Source organism: Bufo gargarizans, unplaced genomic scaffold (assembly GCF_014858855.1).
Source record: "Bufo gargarizans isolate SCDJY-AF-19 unplaced genomic scaffold, ASM1485885v1 fragScaff_scaffold_576_pilon, whole genome shotgun sequence".
Classification (NCBI taxonomy): domain Eukaryota; kingdom Metazoa; phylum Chordata; class Amphibia; order Anura; family Bufonidae; genus Bufo; species Bufo gargarizans.
In genome coordinates, this window is record NW_025334140.1 from 73463 (window position 1) to 91013 (window position 17551).

At 49.1% G+C, this 17551-nt stretch overlaps 1 protein-coding gene across 1 annotated transcript; it reads right to left on the reverse strand.

Moving 5' to 3' along the window:
• Positions 1 to 7605: 7605 nt before the first annotated feature.
• SURF2 (surfeit 2) lies at positions 7606 to 17549 on the reverse strand. The gene is made up of 6 exons (XM_044273297.1): positions 17375 to 17549; positions 14259 to 14413; positions 14084 to 14187; positions 13149 to 13325; positions 12404 to 12507; positions 7606 to 8363 (listed from the first exon to the last, which is right to left on the reverse strand). Exons 1-6 carry the CDS (start codon positions 17528 to 17530, stop codon positions 8292 to 8294), a joined length of 768 nt encoding a protein of 255 aa, XP_044129232.1. The 5' UTR covers positions 17531 to 17549; the 3' UTR covers positions 7606 to 8291.
• Between the last annotated feature and the right edge of the window lie 2 nt (positions 17550 to 17551).

Below are 17551 nucleotides of genomic sequence, written 5' to 3' on the forward strand. Positions count from 1 at the left end.
GGTTTACCTGATGAGGACAGATTCTCCTCGTCTTTGTCATCTATTTGGCAAAAGATTCAGGATAATCTAAAGAGCATGAGTGAGAGATATAAGCGTGTGGCAGATAAGAGACGTGTGCTTGGTCCGGACCTGAATGTTGGTGATCTGGTGTGGTTGTCTACCAAGAATATCAAATTGAAGGTTCCCTCCTGGAAGTTGGGTCCTAGGTTTATTGGGCCTTACAAAATCCTGTCTGTCATCAATCCTGTTGCATACCGTCTTGATCTTCCTCAGACTTGGAAGATCCATAATGTTTTTCATAAGTCCTTATTGAAACCTTATGTTCAACCCATTGTACCCTCGCCTTTGCCTCCTCCTCCGATTATGGTTGATGGGAATCTTGAATTTCAGGTCTCTAGGATTGTGGATTCTCGTCTTGTCCGCGGTTCTCTTCAGTACCTTGTTCATTGGGAGGGGTATGGTCCTGAGGAGAGGATGTGGGTCCCAGTGACGGACATTAAGGCCTCTCGTCTCATCAGGGCTTTCCATAGGTCCCATCCTGAGAAGGTGGGTTCTGAGTGTCCGGAGTCCACTCGTAGAGGGAGGGGTACTGTCACAACCAGACAGCTGAGAAGCTCTGACAGAGGCCTTTCAGAACCTCCTCCTTGAGTTTCTGTGTTGTGGTATTCAGCTCCTCCTCTCGTTAGCCTCTCTCAGCTGTCATGTGTTGGACTAATTGCTTCCCTTTAAATTCCTCCCCAGAAGGCTTTTCTGGGCGGCTTATACTACTTCCTGGAGTGTGTGTGCATGCTGACCTTGTTCTCCTGTCTGCTACAAAGCTAAGTGTTGTACCTTTATCGTTTATTTTCTGTTTGCTGGATTCCAGGTGACCCTGACTCCCTCCGTATCTTGTGTAGGAAGCCGGTGGTCGTGTCCCCTCACTATTGTAGGGTGCTCAGGGCTTTATAGTCAAGGTTCGTGGATATGCAAACCTCCACCATTAGGATCTTTGCATAGGCTGAGCAGCCAGGGAGAGTGCCAGGTCTCCTGCAGGGGTCTCCCTTGGTTCCTTAGCTTTTGGATCCAGCGAGTCATTTATACATGTTGCTTTGCCTTGTTTCCTGTACACCGTCCGTGACATCGTTTATATCGTCAGATGAAAATAGTAATTCTGGCTCTGACTATTTTAAAAATTACTTACTACTCTCATCGCTATCCGAAGAAATATCGGAAGAAGAAGATGTAGAGGTTTTTAAGGGTGATTTTTTTCCTGGACCCCGGTTTTGATGTTGATGGTACGCTAGCTGCTGCAGAAAAAAATTATTTTATTTCTTGTTTAATCAGACCCTGCAGTTCCTTAAAGACAGGACTTCCTCCCTGGCAATGTTATCAATGCACTTTTCACAAAGTTTTTTAGCACGCTTTTCGGGGAATTTAAAGGATAACTGTCACACTTAGACCCCAATTTCAATTTTCATATATGTAGTTACTAATAACATGATATTCCAGAATCAGTTACTATTAGACTGACTTACCCCATATTTAATAAGATTCAGCACTTAGCAACCAGTCTGCATAAAACGGCAATTTCACTATTCAGTTAAGATGGCCGCCACTGCCCTCACTCTGAGGCTAATCCTGCCTGCCCTCACTAGTCAGTAACAATAGCCCCCCAAAAGTGTCAGTAACCAGAGCCCTCCCACCTAAAGGGTTAAACTCCTGCAGCACAAAGGGGTCCTCTTACCCCATGTTTTCATTTATACACTGAGCAGATGGCAGATCTCCCTTCCCTAGTCTGCGCTGCTTCGACTCTACTTCTCCAGCTCTGCTGGGTGAGGGAGCATCTGCCAAGCGCAGGGACAGGGAGAAGTGCACACAGCCCAGGCCCTGTTATCAGCTGCTGGGGAGGACCTGGCTTTAATCATTTACTTACAGTCCCTGGCTGTCACTAATCTGACCTTGCACGCTGCGTGTCCTTCAACACAGATGGACCATGCCTAGCAACCTTATTTTAAGCCGAGGTAAAAGTAGGCAGTACAGGGAACAAAACTGTGGAACTAAGGTGTAATTAAATACACAGTGAAAAGTTTAAATAGGGCCACCAAGGAGATATCACCACAATCAAATACTCCCAAAAAAATAATATGACAAGTTATACTTTAACAGAACATACGCGGCATCTAAGAATTTTGCGCTATTTTAGGTTTCACAAATGTCTGTCACTCTTCCATACAAAAAGGGAAAAGATGAGAAAGGCCTACTAACAGCATGTGCAAGCAGCATTCCATACTCACAACCTGGATGTCACTCACTGCTACAGGTTGGTCCATAGCTTCCCCCGGATCCATGTGTGTGGATGGCCGAGGCTGCAGAAATGCTTGTAACTTCTCTGGTCAGAGGGTGACATACAACTTGACCAGGGCGCCAGTTTAAAAAAAAAAAAAACAACGTATGGCCAGAAGTCTCCCCAGGACCTTCGACAACATCCAGGCCGGCAACTCTCAAGCCACCCCCATTAGGACCCCGGATGACATCACCCGCCGGAGCCGAGAATCTCGGGCAGCGGACGGCCTAGAACCCGGAAGTGCTCCTTTGAGTGTCCGGATGCTGCACCCTGCCACTACGCGCGAGTTAACAAAAAGGACCGCTGCAGGCACTCAATGGAATGGACTTACTTGCCCAAGGTAAGCCCAGGGCTGGCGCAATGCACCCGCCATCATGCGATAGCGCCTATCCTCCGCCAGACACAGACGATATCTTTGCGCTCCAGTCGGGATCTAAGTGAGGAGGCGGGCCCTTTTGAACCTTCCTGTCCCTGCCTGGCTGGAGGAAGAGAATAATCTCCTAGTAAGGTGCCGTCATGGAGGGGGAAAAAATTTAATATAGAGCAACCAAAAAACATATGTACCCTAAAAAAGGTCCCAACAAAACTGCCACCTTATCCTGTAGTTTCCAAAATGGGGTCACTTTTATGGAGTTTCTACTCTAGGGGTGCATCAGGTAGGCTTCAAATGGGACATGGTGTAAATAAACCAGTCCAGAAAAATCTGCCGACCAAAAACCACATGGCGCATCTTTCCCTCTACGCCCCAACGTGTGCCCGTACAGTAGTTTACGGCCACATATGGTGTGTTTATGCAAACTACAGAATCGGGGCAATAAATAGAGTTTTGCTTGGCTGTTAACCCTTGCTTTGTTACTGGAAATTTTTTTTAAAATTTGCCAAAAATAAATTTTAAAAAAATTATAAAATAATCAAGATTCAGAAATTTTATCTCCATTTGCCATTAACTGTTGTGGAACACCTAAAGGGTTAATGACGTTTGTAAAATCAGTTTTGAATACCTTGAGGGGTGTAGTTTCTATTGGGGTAATTTTTGGGTGGTTTCTATTATGTAAGCCTCACAAAGTGACTTCAGACAAACTGGTCCTTAAAACGTGGGTTTTTGAAAATTTCAAGATTTGCTTCTAAACTTCTAAGCCTTTGTAACGCCCCCAAAAAATAAAATGTCATTCCCAAAATGATCCAAACATGAAGTAGACATATGGGGAATGTAAAGTAATAACTATTTTTGTAGGTATTACTATGCATTATAGAAGTAGAGAAATTGAAACTTGGAAATTTGCTAATTTTTCTAAATTTTGGGTAAATTTGGCATTTTTTATAAATAAAAAATAATAATTTTTACTACATTTTACCAGTGTCATGAAGTACAATATGTGACGAAAAAAAACACTCAGAATGGCCTGGATAAGTAAAAGCGTTTTAAAAGTTATTCACACAAAGTGAAACTGGTCAGATTTGCAAAAAATGGCCTGGTCCTTAAGGTGAAAATGAGCCCGGTCCCTAAGGGGTTAAAGGCTATGTACACCTTTGGAGTAATTTTTATTTTATTTTTTATGATTGCATTTGACTTATTTTTGGCTAAAAATCATATTTTCAACTGGCTTTTATTAAAAGTATTGAGCTGCTCAGTCACAAAGGGGTTAACTGTTTTTCTGAACTGTGTGATTGGTACTTTCACTTTGTACCCTCATCTCTAAACTACTAAGAGTCAGAAACACTTATTTAAGCCACATTCTTATCAGCAAGATACAGAATGAGCTTTAGGGTCCATTCACACATCCGTGTGTGTTTTGCAGATCCACAAAACACGGACACCGGCAATGTGCGTTCCGCATTTTGTGGAACACACAACGCCGGCACTTAATAGAAAATGCCTATTCTTGTCCGCAATTGTGGACAAGAATAGGACATGTTCTATTTTTTCGGGATCGAAATTGGGGACCCAGAAGTGTGGGTCCGCATTTCCAGATCCGGGCCGCACATCGTGCGAGCGCATAGAAATTAATGGGTCCGCAATTCCGTTCCGCAAAATGGAGTACGGAATTGCGGACGTGTGAATGGAGCCTTAATGAGTGTTTATGATGTGAGAAAACAGCGATAAAGAGTCTGTCTGCTCCTCAGATGACTGAAAGGACAAAAAAAAAAAAATACACACACAGGCAGCTAGTAGTCAGCTCTGTACAGAAAAAAGGATTCCATATTGTAATAAAGACTAATTGAAAAAATGATTTTTAGCTCAAAATAAGTATAATGCAATAATTAAAAAAATAAAAATAAAAAATTGCCCCAAAAGGTGTACATAGTCTTTAAACTACGACAGCTCCATGGCTGGAGTAGTAGAAGACTATTTTCCTCGCCATAATCTGGCATAAAAAGGACGAATGAGAAAATCTGGACGGCCCTCCCTCTTCCCCACCCACACCTCACCCCCTTCCCCATTTCCACCTCGGAAAAGTGGCATAAGCAGGGAAGAGTCACAAATTCGGATGCAAAACCCCTTTGCGAACAAATCTAACACAATTACACCAAAAAGTGGCGTACTACCAATCATAAATGACCCAGATAAAGGCTAAATAAATAGGACATGGAGGTACATGGTCTTAAGTAATTCCATGCTTTCCAATCCCTTCATGGTATATCAGTTTCATGAACATATACGCCTGGATAACGGGGTCTGTACATAGGGAACATATATGTCTGGACAACGGTGTTTTTACACAGGGAAACATAGTGCTGGATAACGAAGTTTGTACATGGGGAACGTATACATCTGGATAACGGTTTGGACATAAGGAACATACATGTCTGGATAATGGGATTTGTACACGGTGAACGAACACGTCTGGATAACGGGCTTTGTATACGGAAAACATACACATTTGGATTACAGAGTTTGTATACGGGGAACGTACACGTCTGGATTACAGGGTTTTTATATGGGGAAAGTATACGTCTGGATAACGGGGTTTGTATACGGGGAACGTATAGTTCTGGATAACAGACAGTCTTTCCTTCCCAGCTGTCAGGGAATTTCCTTTTAAAACCAGGTTTGCCACCATGTTAATTTCTCGGAATAACTGTTATAACCACATGGCAATAAATCACTGAGCCTAAACGGGCTTTGAAAGCAATACATTCAGAGTCTTCACAGCTGTCCACCGACGGCCCCCATCCAACCTAACAAAGCGGAGAGGATCTACGAGACGAACTGCAGAAAATCGCCAAATCCCGGTGTAAACCTTGTGGCCTCATCCCCCAAAAAAGCCTGGAGGCTGGAGCCACTGCTAAGGGGGCTTCTACAGATTGAAGGGGCCAAAGACTTAAGACCATGTGAGATGTTAGGGTTTCTAACATTCTGTTGTCGTCAGTCTCATTATGGGGGCTGAGGACTTTCCCACCCAATACATTGCATTTTTATTGCTCTCCAGGAATCGTCTGCAGCAATAAGAAACTCAAGCAAAATTATTCTTAGGAAAGTTCTTGTGTTTGTTAGAGACAGAGCAGCAAGGAAGGACACGGGCAGAACATGGCAAAGAGGTGGAGGGGCTGGGTATGGTGCCCTCTCTGCCCACAAGAGAGCTAATTACAATAGGTCGGTCCAGCGTACTAAAGTCAACGCATATCATACATCACATCGTTGATATCTTATTATTCATTTCTGTGACCACCATACGTAAGAAGTCCCACTTCCTGTACTCGTCGCAGTTATTGATTAGGGTTTGTTCTTGTGCGACAACCTCCAAAACATCAATATGCATAGGGAAGACCTCCGCCTACTTCATGCACAGATGAACATGAATATCGAATGTATTCTGACCTTTCATCCATCGTCCTCTGAGCTCAATGTCCTAAAGAAGCTAAAAGTATCTAGAAGAAGCAATAAATCCCATTAATCTGTCCCTGCTCAGAAGATACGTTTTCATCGATCACCTGCAGACCTGTTTTCTAGCAAAATTATTCCCCAATAACCAAGCTATTTCTTCTCTTAACTCTTTGCTGAACTTTGAGGCATCGTCACTTCCGGTACTTCGAATTGCCATAGAAGATGCGTTCCACGATGCGGTTCACATACAGGAAGTGACGTCGCCAGTTGGCGAAACACTTCCTGTATACTATCCAATGACGCTGATGCGTCTCATTCACCTATGAGGAAACCGGCGCCATGTGGAACGCACGCCGCGATGTGTGCAACAATTATACACACCGGTAAGGAATTTTTAACCAACGATGGGGTATTTAAGGGCAGCAGTATCCAGTATCATTCTGGACTGTCTGCTTTATCTAGCACGACCAGCAGCAGCATCTAGCTAGGCTATTAAGCCACCATACATAGTTTTCATCCCCTGATGAACCTGTCATATTATTGTGACAGAGGAAACGCGTCGGGATTTAGGACTGCCAATTGGGAGTATCTTTTTAGGGTTAGTATCCAGGGTACAGCCGTCGATAAGTGGGGTCGCTCCAATAGGGAGTGATACTTCTGCATTTAGGCGGGGCCATCTCCACTTTTAGGCAGGGATAGCTAACTGTGCAGGGCTAGATCTCCCATTCTTTGCGCCCTAATATATCCCTTCTTCTGAACCCTGGAATACCTACAGCCGGAAGGACCACATCCCCAGCACGATCCAGACACCAGACGACCGGGAATCTGGGAACCTTGCGATTATCCATCAACAAACACCGAACGTCTGAATCGTGAGTGGTCGGACATGACCTAATATATAATATATATTATTCATGAATCACGAGTAGCCACATATGACCTAACGTGTAGTATTTGTGTGTCCGGAGTACTGTATACCCTATCTTAACTTTGCTAGATTTATTTGCAGCTATCTAAAATAACATTTGTTTTTGTGGGAATTATTTTACTAATATCGTTATATAAAAGTTACGTTTTAAAGTAGGTTTAATACTCCAGTGATTTCTCAGTTTAGATACCTACTCAAATATGCATTTTACATTACTGTGAATTGTACAAATATAATATGTCCCACTGAGACAAGATGGCAGCCCCACAGGTCGTGTCCTACGTATGGGAGACTCCCTGGATCATGGTGGTGTGGAATATTAGAATACAGAGAGGCCACACCCTTGTGATCCAGGTGGTTCCCTCAGACGTGCACTGCTCAGTATAAAGTGAAGAGCTTTATAAGCCTGGTACCGTTTTCTGCATACAGCTCCTATGCAGATCTCATCCACTGGTAGAGGTACCTGTACTGTAGCTTCACATGAAGAGGCAGGAGCGCCCTCCAGCTATACAAAGGCCTACAAAAGGGTTATTTGCAGAAGATTTATTCCTTTATCTTTGAAACAAAAATATAAAAGAGGGAAAAAGTAACAGAAGGGCAGAGAAATGAATGCGACAACCATCCCATCTCATCAATGCGCTCAGACTTTTGGTTGTGTTTTTTCACTACGGTTTTAAACCTCATCTATCAGGGTGAGCCTTTACAAAAATACCTGGCTTCTAACCCCAGCAAACGCCTGATGAATGAGCAAAAGCGTCCTTCAGCCGGCACCAAAAATGATTGCTTATGTGAAGCAGATTGTGATGTGAGAAGAGCAATCTGCTGCCCCGGAGCAATGATTTGGGGACAAGCAATCACCGCAGCAACTGCTTTTCCCCATACAGCGGAGGTGGCTGCTACAGGTAATCATGGCTGATAGGTCTGTGAGGACCTTTAGTACCAAATGAAAAAAAGTCAAGTTTCTAGCATTTTTCTTGTAAATCTAGTGACAGAAATTAGAAAAGGTATTTTTTTTTTACCTAAACAGTGATTTCATGAGTACACAAAGAGTGAGTGATCGGCGAGTGCGGCTGATAAGAGTCTGTAGAATGCAGGACCTCAGACTTCTCTGGGAGAGTCTGTCACTCAAGAACTGGATCTCAGCAGCTTGCATCTAGAATCAAAGCCTTTATTCTGTTTTCTGACTCCCGAGTTAAGTAACAGGCTGGCAGAGCCTACAGCTTCTTGGTTGTCTTTGACTTCTTCTGATGAGACTTGAATTTCTTCCGGGAGGATCCATTTTGTTTCTGCAGAAATAGTTTTAAATACATTAACCGCAGCAGTCTAATGGCCGTCCCAACAACCGGCGGCGCCGGCAGATGGCAATGTAGCCCAACCAGGTTAAAGTTAGCGCAGCAGTAAGCTAGAGGTTAAAGTCATTTACTAATGTGAGGACACACTAAACTGTAGCACAATAGGACAAGCATAGGTTTACAAACATTTTCTGAACCTTGACTTAAAGGGGGTCTCTGGGCTTTTACTATTGATGACCTGTCCTCAGGATGTCATCAATATCAGATCAGCGGGGGTCCGACGCACACGTCAATCAGTTGCGTGAGGAGATGGAGTGCGCAGTGGGCACAAGCAGCCTCCCTTCTCGCTTCCAGTCCGCTGCTGCGGTCTATGGTCCGTCTACCAACTGCAATTCCACGGAACTATTCAGATTTGAAAGGTTGGCTGTCATGGAGTGGGGTTCTCGAGCCTCTGCTTTATGTAACTTTGATGCACGGCTGCATGGAGAACAGGCACAATAAGAGCCTCTGCTGCATGTAACTGCACAAGCACTGCTCCAGCAGCAGTATCAGCCTCCCTGCTGCACGTAACTACACAGGCACTGCTCCAGCAGCAGTATCAGCCTCCCTGCTGCACGTAACTGCACAGGCACTGCTCCAGCAGCAGTATCAGCCTCCCTGCTGCACGTAACTGCACAGGCACTGCTCCAGAAGCAGTATCAGCCTCCCTGCTGCACGTAACTGCACAGGCACTGCTCCAGCAGCAGTATCAGCCTCCCTGCTGCACGTAACTGCACAGGCACTGCTCCAGCAGCAGTATCAGACTCCCTGCTGCACGTAACTGCACAGGCACTGCTCCAGCAGCAGTATCAGCCTCCCTGCTGCACGTAACTGCACAGGCACTGCTCCAGCAGCAGTATCAGCCTCCCTGCTGCACGTAACTGCACAGGCACTGCTCCAGCAGCAGTATCAGCCTCCCTGCTGCACGTAACTGCACAGGCACTGCTCCAGCAGCAGTATCAGCCTCCCTGCTGCACGTAACTGCACAGGCACTGCTCCAGCAGCAGTATCAGCCTCCCTGCTGCATGTAACTGCACAGGCACTGCTCCAGCAGCAGTATCAGCCTCCCTGCTGCATGTAACTGCACAGGCACTGCTCCAGCAGCATCAGCCTCCCTGCTGCACGTAACTGCACAGGCACTGCTCCAGCAGCAGTATCAGCCTCCCTGCTGCACGTAACTGCACAGGCACTGCTCCAGCAGCAGTATCAGCCTCCCTGCTGCATGTAACTGCACAGGCACTGCTCCAGCAGCAGTATCAGCCTCCCTGCTGCATGTAACTGCACAGGCACTGCTCCAGCAGCATCAGCCTCCCTGCTGCACGTAACTGCACAGGCACTGCTCCAGCAGCAGTATCAGCCTCCCTGCTGCATGTAACTGCACAGGCACTGCTCCAGCAGCAGTATCAGCCTCCCTGCTGCACGTAACTGCACAGGCACTGCTCCAGCAGCAGTATCAGCCTCCCTGCTGCCGTAACTGCACAGGCACTGCTCCAGCAGCAGTATCAGCCTCCCTGCTGCATGTAACTGCACAGGCACTGCTCCAGCAGTATCAGCCTCCCTGCTGCATGTAACTGCACAGGCACTGCTCCAGCAGCATCATCCTCCCTGCTGCAGTAACTGCACAGGCACTGCTCCAGCAGCATCAGCCTCCCTGCTGCATGTAACTGCACAGGCACTGCTCCAGCAGCATCAGCCTCCCTGCTGCATAACTGCACAGGCACTGCTCCAGCAGCAGTATCAGCCTCCCTGCTGCATGTAACTGCACAGGCACTGCTCCAGCAGCAGTATCAGCCTCTGCTGCACGTAACTGCACAGGCACTGCTCCACAGCAGTATCAGCCTCCCTGTGCATGTAACTGCACAGGCACTGCTCCAGCAGCAGTATCAGCCTCCCTGCTGCATGTAACTCACAGGCACTGCTCCAGCAGCAGTATCAGCCTCCCTGCTGCATGTAACTGCACAGGCACTGCTCCAGCAGCAGTATCAGCCTCCCTGCTGCATGTAACTGCACAGGCACTGCTCCAGCAGCAGTATCAGCCTCCCTGCTGCATGTAACTGCACAGGCACTGCTCCAGCAGCAGTATCAGCCTCCCTGCTGCATGTAACTGCACAGGCACTGCTCCAGCAGCAGTATCAGCCTCCCTGCTGCATGTAACTGCACAGGCACTGCTCCAGCAGCAGTATCAGCCTCCCTGCTGCATGTAACTGCACAGGCACTGCTCCAGCAGCAGTATCAGCCTCCCTGCTGCATGTAACTGCACAGGCACTGCTCCAGCAGCAGTATCAGCCTCCCTGCTGCATGTAACTGCACAGGCACTGCTCCAGCAGCAGTATCAGCCTCCCTGCTGCATGTAACTGCACAGGCACTGCTCCAGCAGCAGTATCAGCCTCCCTGCTGCATGTAACTGCACAGGCACTGCTCCAGCAGCAGTATCAGCCTCCCTGCTGCATGTAACTGCACAGGCACTGCTCCAGCAGCAGTATCAGCCTCCCTGCTGCATGTAACTGCACAGGCACTGCTCCAGCAGCAGTATCAGCGTCTCTGCTGCATGTAACTGCACAGGCACTGCTCCAGCAGCAGTATCAGCGTCTCTGCTGCATGTAACTGCACAGGCACTGCTCCAGCAGCAGTATCAGCGTCTCTGCTGTATGCAACTGCACAGGCACTGCTCCAGCAGTATCAGCGGCTCTGCTGTATGTAACTGCACAGGCACTGCTCCAGCAGCAGTATCAGAGCCTCTGCTGTATGTAACTGCACAGGCACTGCTCCAGCAGCAGTATCCGAGCCTCTGCTGTACGTAACTGCACAGGCACTGCTCCAGCAGTATTATCCACATCTCTGCTGTATGTAACTGCACAGGCACTGCTCCAGCAGCAGTATCAGAGCCTCTGTGCTTGTGCTGCTACCTGGAGAGGTCTGGCCCTGTCAAACAGGAGGGGGAGCCTTGATCAGCAGGGACAGCCCTAACCCAAGCCCTTAGCTGCTCAAGAACAGTTTGATGAAGAAATCGATGCCCGGTCTCTTCTGGTAACTCATCAGTCTGAATATACAGAAAACATGTGAGCTCTGTATTTCCGTCTGTACTAAAGAGTGTTAACAGATCGCACTACGGAAAGTTCAGGAAGCCTATAGATACTCTGCGTCTGCTGGAGCTGCTCCGGTGTACAGGACACTTGCCCGGGCAGATCTGCTTTTTGTGCAGCTGTTTATGGTGGCAGATTTTATGAGCTTTGCCCATTTTGTTGTGTGCATAGTCCAGCTAGCCGTAGCACAACGGGGGAGATATTTCATCAACTTTATTGTCCTCCTGCTGAGACTGGACATTTGGGCACCTGACGCATCTTATTGTCCAGTTCCTGCAGAGCCTGATTGAGATGTCAGGGGTTAAAAGATGGGTGCAAGAGACCCCAGGGAGAGAGGTCCTGCCTAGAGTCTTGTAGGCAGATCTGGGGAGCACCCTAAAGGGACACAAATCACTTGCGGTGACCCGTAAGAGGCGAATGTCTGGAGGTTGGCTGCCCCTGCGACCAGTTGGCGGAGTTTTGTGGACTGTATCTTCTGCTCTACTGGATTAGACTCTGCTCAATGGACTGTATTTTCTGTGCCATTGGACTACGCCGGGTCACGGACTGTCCTCCACTCTGCATCTGGCCAGCCATTAGTTATTTATACCTGCAATGAACGTGGTTGGGGCTGAGCCCGCGTGACTCTCTCTGGCGATTTACCCCACGACAGGACTGGGGACTGAGCTCTACATTCTGCTGCAGGGTGAAATATGCAGTGGAAAAAAAACCTGAAGAGACCGCCAATCTGATAATCTGCAGCATGTCTCTTCCCCTGCAGAGGCTCTGTACTGAAAATGACACAGAAAATCAGCAAAATGGGACATAGCAACACCAACTGGACATGGGTGGCAATGTTTCATATCCTGAGCAATCCCATTACAGTGAGAAGACCAGTGCTGAACTGGACCAGAACCGCCCCAGTGCACCCACCTGCAGTCTTTTCCTTGGGTTGCTGCACTTTGTTTCCTCTACTTCCATCTCGTCATTGCTGGCATTTTCCTCCGGAGCTGCGCTCTTCTTAGAAAACATATGACCTGTGGAGACACGAAAGCTGTAGAACTGAGATCAGCAACCTCTGGCTGTTCAGAAACTACAATTCCCAGAATGCTTCATTTACTTCTATGGGAGCTGCCAAGCATGTTTGCATGCTGGGAGTTCTAGTTTCACAGCAGCTGGAGTGCAGAAGGTTGCTGATCCTTGCTGTAGAGACCAAAGAGCATGATGAATACTTTCTGCTCCTTGTTCTACTGACACTCTAAATGCAGCCCGGCCGCTCCCTGATGTGGGCGCTGTAAACACATGGAACAGACGCTGCTCCTGGACACTTAGCAGCTACAGGCCACAAGTCAAGTATTAAGCAGTATCCGCAGGATAGGTTAGAGCGGTCTGATCGGGGGTCCCCTATGAGGAGGGGGATCCTTAATCTCCCTGTGGAGGTTAACCCTGCGCTGAGCAGGGAAAACGGCATAATTAATGAACATGCATTACAAAAATTATTTTGGGGCCATTTAGAAGTTTAAAAGACAAACTGTAAAAAAACTTAGTCACTCTAATGTGTGAAACAGACTCATGCGTTTGTGATTAAAACCAGGGAGCTGTGCCCCCAGTAACCCTCGGGCAGCAGGTGCTGGACTGAGGAGGTCCTTCAGAGCAGTGCCATGGGTCCGTCTCATACCTGGGTACAGGTCGCTCATGCTGTCCCCCGAGTCACTGTCCTCAGAATGGCTGTCCTTAGGGTCCCACGCTTGTCCTCCTTCACCTTGTGCTCGCTCATCCTCCAGGGGGCGCCGCTTCTTTTTGTTTTGTAAACAAGCAGGAACATACTCCACCCCTCGCTTCTGGCAATCCTCATCTGATGAAGAAATTGGGGGGGGGGGGGGGTGTTTAGGGTACGTTAGGGTTCATAAACTTATCCAGCATTTGCATCACTCAGATCCACAATACAGTGCGGCCTACACTGACCCCCAGATCCTTCACCGCCCCACACCGAGCGGCCTCCACCGACCCCCAGACCCTGCACCGAGTGGCCTCCACCAACACCTTAGACCCCGCACCGTCCCACACCGAGTGGCCTCCACTGACCCCCCCCCCCCCAGGCTCTGCACTGTCCCACACCGAGTGGCCTCCACCAACCCCCCAGACCCCGCACCGTCCCACACCAGCGGCCTCCACCGACCCCCCAGACCCCGCACCGTCCCACACCGAGTGGCCTCTACCAACCCCCCAGACCCTGCACCGTCCCACACCAGCGGCCTCCACCGACCCCCAAACCCCGCACCGTCCCACAACGAGCGGCCTCCACCGACCCCCAGACCCCGCACCGTCCCACACCGAGCGGCCTCCACCGACCGTCCCACACCAGCGGCCTCCACCGACCCCCAGACCCCGCACCGTCCCACACCAGCGGCCTCCACCGACCCCCCCACCGTCCCACACCAGCGGCCTCCACCGACCCCCAAACCCTGCACCGTCCCACACCAGCGGCCTCCACCGACCCCCAAACCCCGCACAGTCCCACACCGAGCGGCCTCCACTGACCACCCCCAGACCCTGCACCGTCCCAGGGACCTAAACCTGGGCCATGATCCCCCCCAGAGTACAGGGACTTACACATGCGCAGTGCCCGGAGGTAGCGCTTCCCTTTGACATGACGCAGAACGTGCTCCGGGACCTTGTTGATGTGACGAAGGGTTAATTTGCAGAACAGCTGTTGTCTACAGAAAAATGGAGGCAGAGTCAATGAGAAGCCCAGAACGCTGGCGCCACCCCTGCCGCCGCCGCTCACCCGTTCTTGGTGCTGGGCACAATGTGCGGCTCGTAGCTGCTGTAATCGAAGGTCTGCACGCGGCTCTTCAGCCGCTGGTACTTCCGGCCCTCCGTGAAACTCTGCAGATCCGGGAGGCGGCACGGCAGCTCGTGGCCGGTCACTGTGAAGCGGACCTGAAAGACACAGGCACACGGAAGTCACTATGGGCCCCCACAGGGCAACGGCGGCACACGCACAGGGGCCCAGGGCTCCAGATGGCGACCAAAATGGTCGCCAATGCGACTTAGAATTTACAAATGGCGACAAGACTTTTTAGTCTTGTCGCCATTTGCAACTACACCAGCCGACGCAGCTATGCCATGAATACAGCGGTGGGCACAGAAGATGATAGTTCTCTGCCCCGATGCCGATGTTCTCCTCAGCAGCGCAGTGGGAGGAGTCTCTACCTGCCCCCTGTGCTACCGCCGCCAATAAGAAGAGAGACGGGAGGAGGAGGAGGGGAGGGGCTGTGGCCACTGCGCCACCAATGAAGAACTGATCTGTTAATACAAATACAGGAGGCGGGTGCCGGAATCAAATAGCCGGCAACCGACCTCTATGACAGGTAGCTGCGATCAGCAGCAGTTAACCCCTCAGGTACCGCACCTGAGGGGTTAACTGCCGCTGATCGCAGCTACCTGTCATAGAGGTCGGTTGCCGGCTATTTGATTCTGGCACCCGCCTCCTGTATTTGTATTAACAGATCAGTTATCTTCATTGGTGGCGCAGTGCGCCCCCCCCCCCACCACGCCAGTATAATAAACATTGGTGGTGCAGTGCCAATGAAGGTTAAAAAAAATAAATAAAAAATTAACTCACCTCCTCCAATTGATCCCGTAGCTGCCGGTCTCCTGTTCTTTCTTCAGGACCTGTGGTGACGTCACTGAGCTCATCACATAGTCCATGTTACCAAGTGATGAGCACAGTGATGTCGCCACAGGTCCTTTGACAGGTCCTGAAGAAAGACCTTCTACTAAGCATTCTGTAAATGCTATTATTTTCCCTTATAACCATGCAATGCGTTCACCTCACACATTGCACCCGCGCAGAAATCTCGCCCATGTGAAAGGGGCCTAAGGGTGAATAGGACAAGGGTTCCAGTAAAAAAAAAAACAAAAAAAAACAAAAAAAAAAAAACACTAAAACACTAAGGCTATTTTCAGACTTGCGGCAGTATGATCCGGCAAGCAGTTCCGTCGTCGGAACTGCCTGCCGGATCCGCCGATCTGGATGTGACTGAAAGCATTTGTGAGATGCATTTGGATGCGGATCCATCTCACAAATGCATTGCAAGAACGGATCCTTCTCTAGCTTGTCATGCGGACAGACGGATCCATCTTGCATCTTTTTACACATTTTTACCGTTCTGCGCAGAAAGGACGGATCCGGCATTCCGGTATTTTAAATGCTGGTGTTCTGCCAAATCTCTATACCTTGCCAAAGTCTATACCGGAAGGGACGTGGCCGCACCGGAAAGCACACATCCACCAGCTTAGCAAATAGTTATTGCAGCGCTGCGATATAAGTACGTCATACACCGCACTTAAGACTATAGAGATTTCGCAGCGCAAAATGTTTCATCAGATCTCCCTACCCCTGAGTGCGCAGGCGCCCACAAATCATCAGTTGCAGTTAAGCTCTACTATGTGGTGAGCTCGGTATCTAGCACTCAGCTCTGCGGTAAAGATGAACTGCAACTGATGATTTGTGGGCGCCTGCGCACTCAGGGGTAGGGAGATCTGATGAAACATTTTGCGCTGCAAAATCTCTATACCCATAAGTGCGCACGCGCGGTGTACAAAGTATTTCTATTGCAGCGCACACCCTCCTCCAGCTGATTCCTTGGCGATCTCGTCACTTCCAATGCGGCCGCGTCACTTCCGGTATAGACTTTTGGCAGAACACCGGATCTGGCACTAATACATTCCTATGGGGAAAAATGCCAGATCTAGCATTCCGGCAAGTCTTCAGCTTTTTTCACCGGAGATAAAACGGTAGCATGCTGCGGTTTTATCTTTTGCCTGATCAATCAAAATGACTGAACTGAAGACGTCCTGATGCATCCTGAGCGGATCACTCTCCATTCAGAATGCATGGGGTTATACCTGATCAGTTCTTTTCCAGTACAGAGCCCCTGTGACGCAACTCAGTGCCGGAAATGAAAAACGCTAGTGTGAAAGTGCCCTAAAATATTACGTTTAAATCCCCCTTTCCCAATTTTACATATAAAATATATAAACAACAAATAAATAAACATATTACATAGCGCTGCGTCCGAAGTCCAAACTATTACATTATTAAAAAATATCTCCTATGCGGTGAGCAGAAATAAGACAAATAAATAAACATGCGATTCGCCATTTTTTAGTCACCTTGTCACCCCAAAAAATATAATAGGACTGTTCTATTATGGGCCGAACATTTCATAAAATGCCAAATGCACGCGGCTTTTTTTTTTTATTATTGCGTGGTATTGAGTAACGCAATACTTTTTTATGGTGACGAAAGCGAATCAAAATTTTGGTATCCAAACAACCCTATGACGATCTGATCGGCGTAGCGTTGTCACAACACCAAAATTTTGATTCGGTTTCGATTTGGCAACTAAAAATTTAATTTGGCTCCTAAATTTTTCAGTTCAGGAGCCAATGGCTACTAGGTATTTTTTTTTTTGTCTGGAGCACTGGGGCCCCACAGGGCAACGGCGACACACGCACTGGGGCCCCACAGGGCAACGGCGACACACGCACTGGGGCCCCACAGGGCAACGGCGACACACGCACTGGGGCCCCACAGGGCAACGGCGACACACGCACTGGGGCCCCACAGGGCAACGGCGACACACGCACTGGGGCCCCACAGGGCAACGGCGACACACGCACTGGGGCCCCACAGGGCAACGGCGACACACGCACTGGGGCCCCACAGGGCAACGGCGACACACGCACTGGGGCCCCACAGGGCAACGGCGACACACGCACTGGGGCCCCACAGGGCAACGGCGACACACGCACTGGGGCCCCACAGGGCAACGGCGACACACGCACAGGGGCCCCCAGGTTACACATCAAGGGATCCCCGCTAGTCGCAGGCACCTTGTTCCCGGGGATCAGCTGCAGTGCCGGATGCTGCTGTAAGAATTGCCGCACCTCCTCGGGCAGCTCGTCCATGTTCTCACCACGTGCGGCAACAACTTCCCCGGAACCAGACACGGGGTAGACCGCTGGGGGCCGCCATTTTGCCAGTGACATCCAGCCTTCCGCTTTCTATCG

Bases quoted from the DNA above. Each gene is read 5' to 3' on its own strand.
- SURF2 (XM_044273297.1), bottom strand. From the start codon at position 17,530: ATGTCACTGGCAAAATGGCGGCCCCCAGCGGTCTACCCCGTGTCTGGT. The intron at 14,188-14,258 runs GTGAGCGGCGGC...ATTTTTCTGTAG, and splicing joins GTGCCCAGCACCAAGAACGG to ACAACAGCTGTTCTGCAAAT. The intron at 12,508-13,148 runs GTATGAGACGGA...GTGTCTCCACAG, and splicing joins CATGAGCGACCTGTACCCAG to GTCATATGTTTTCTAAGAAG.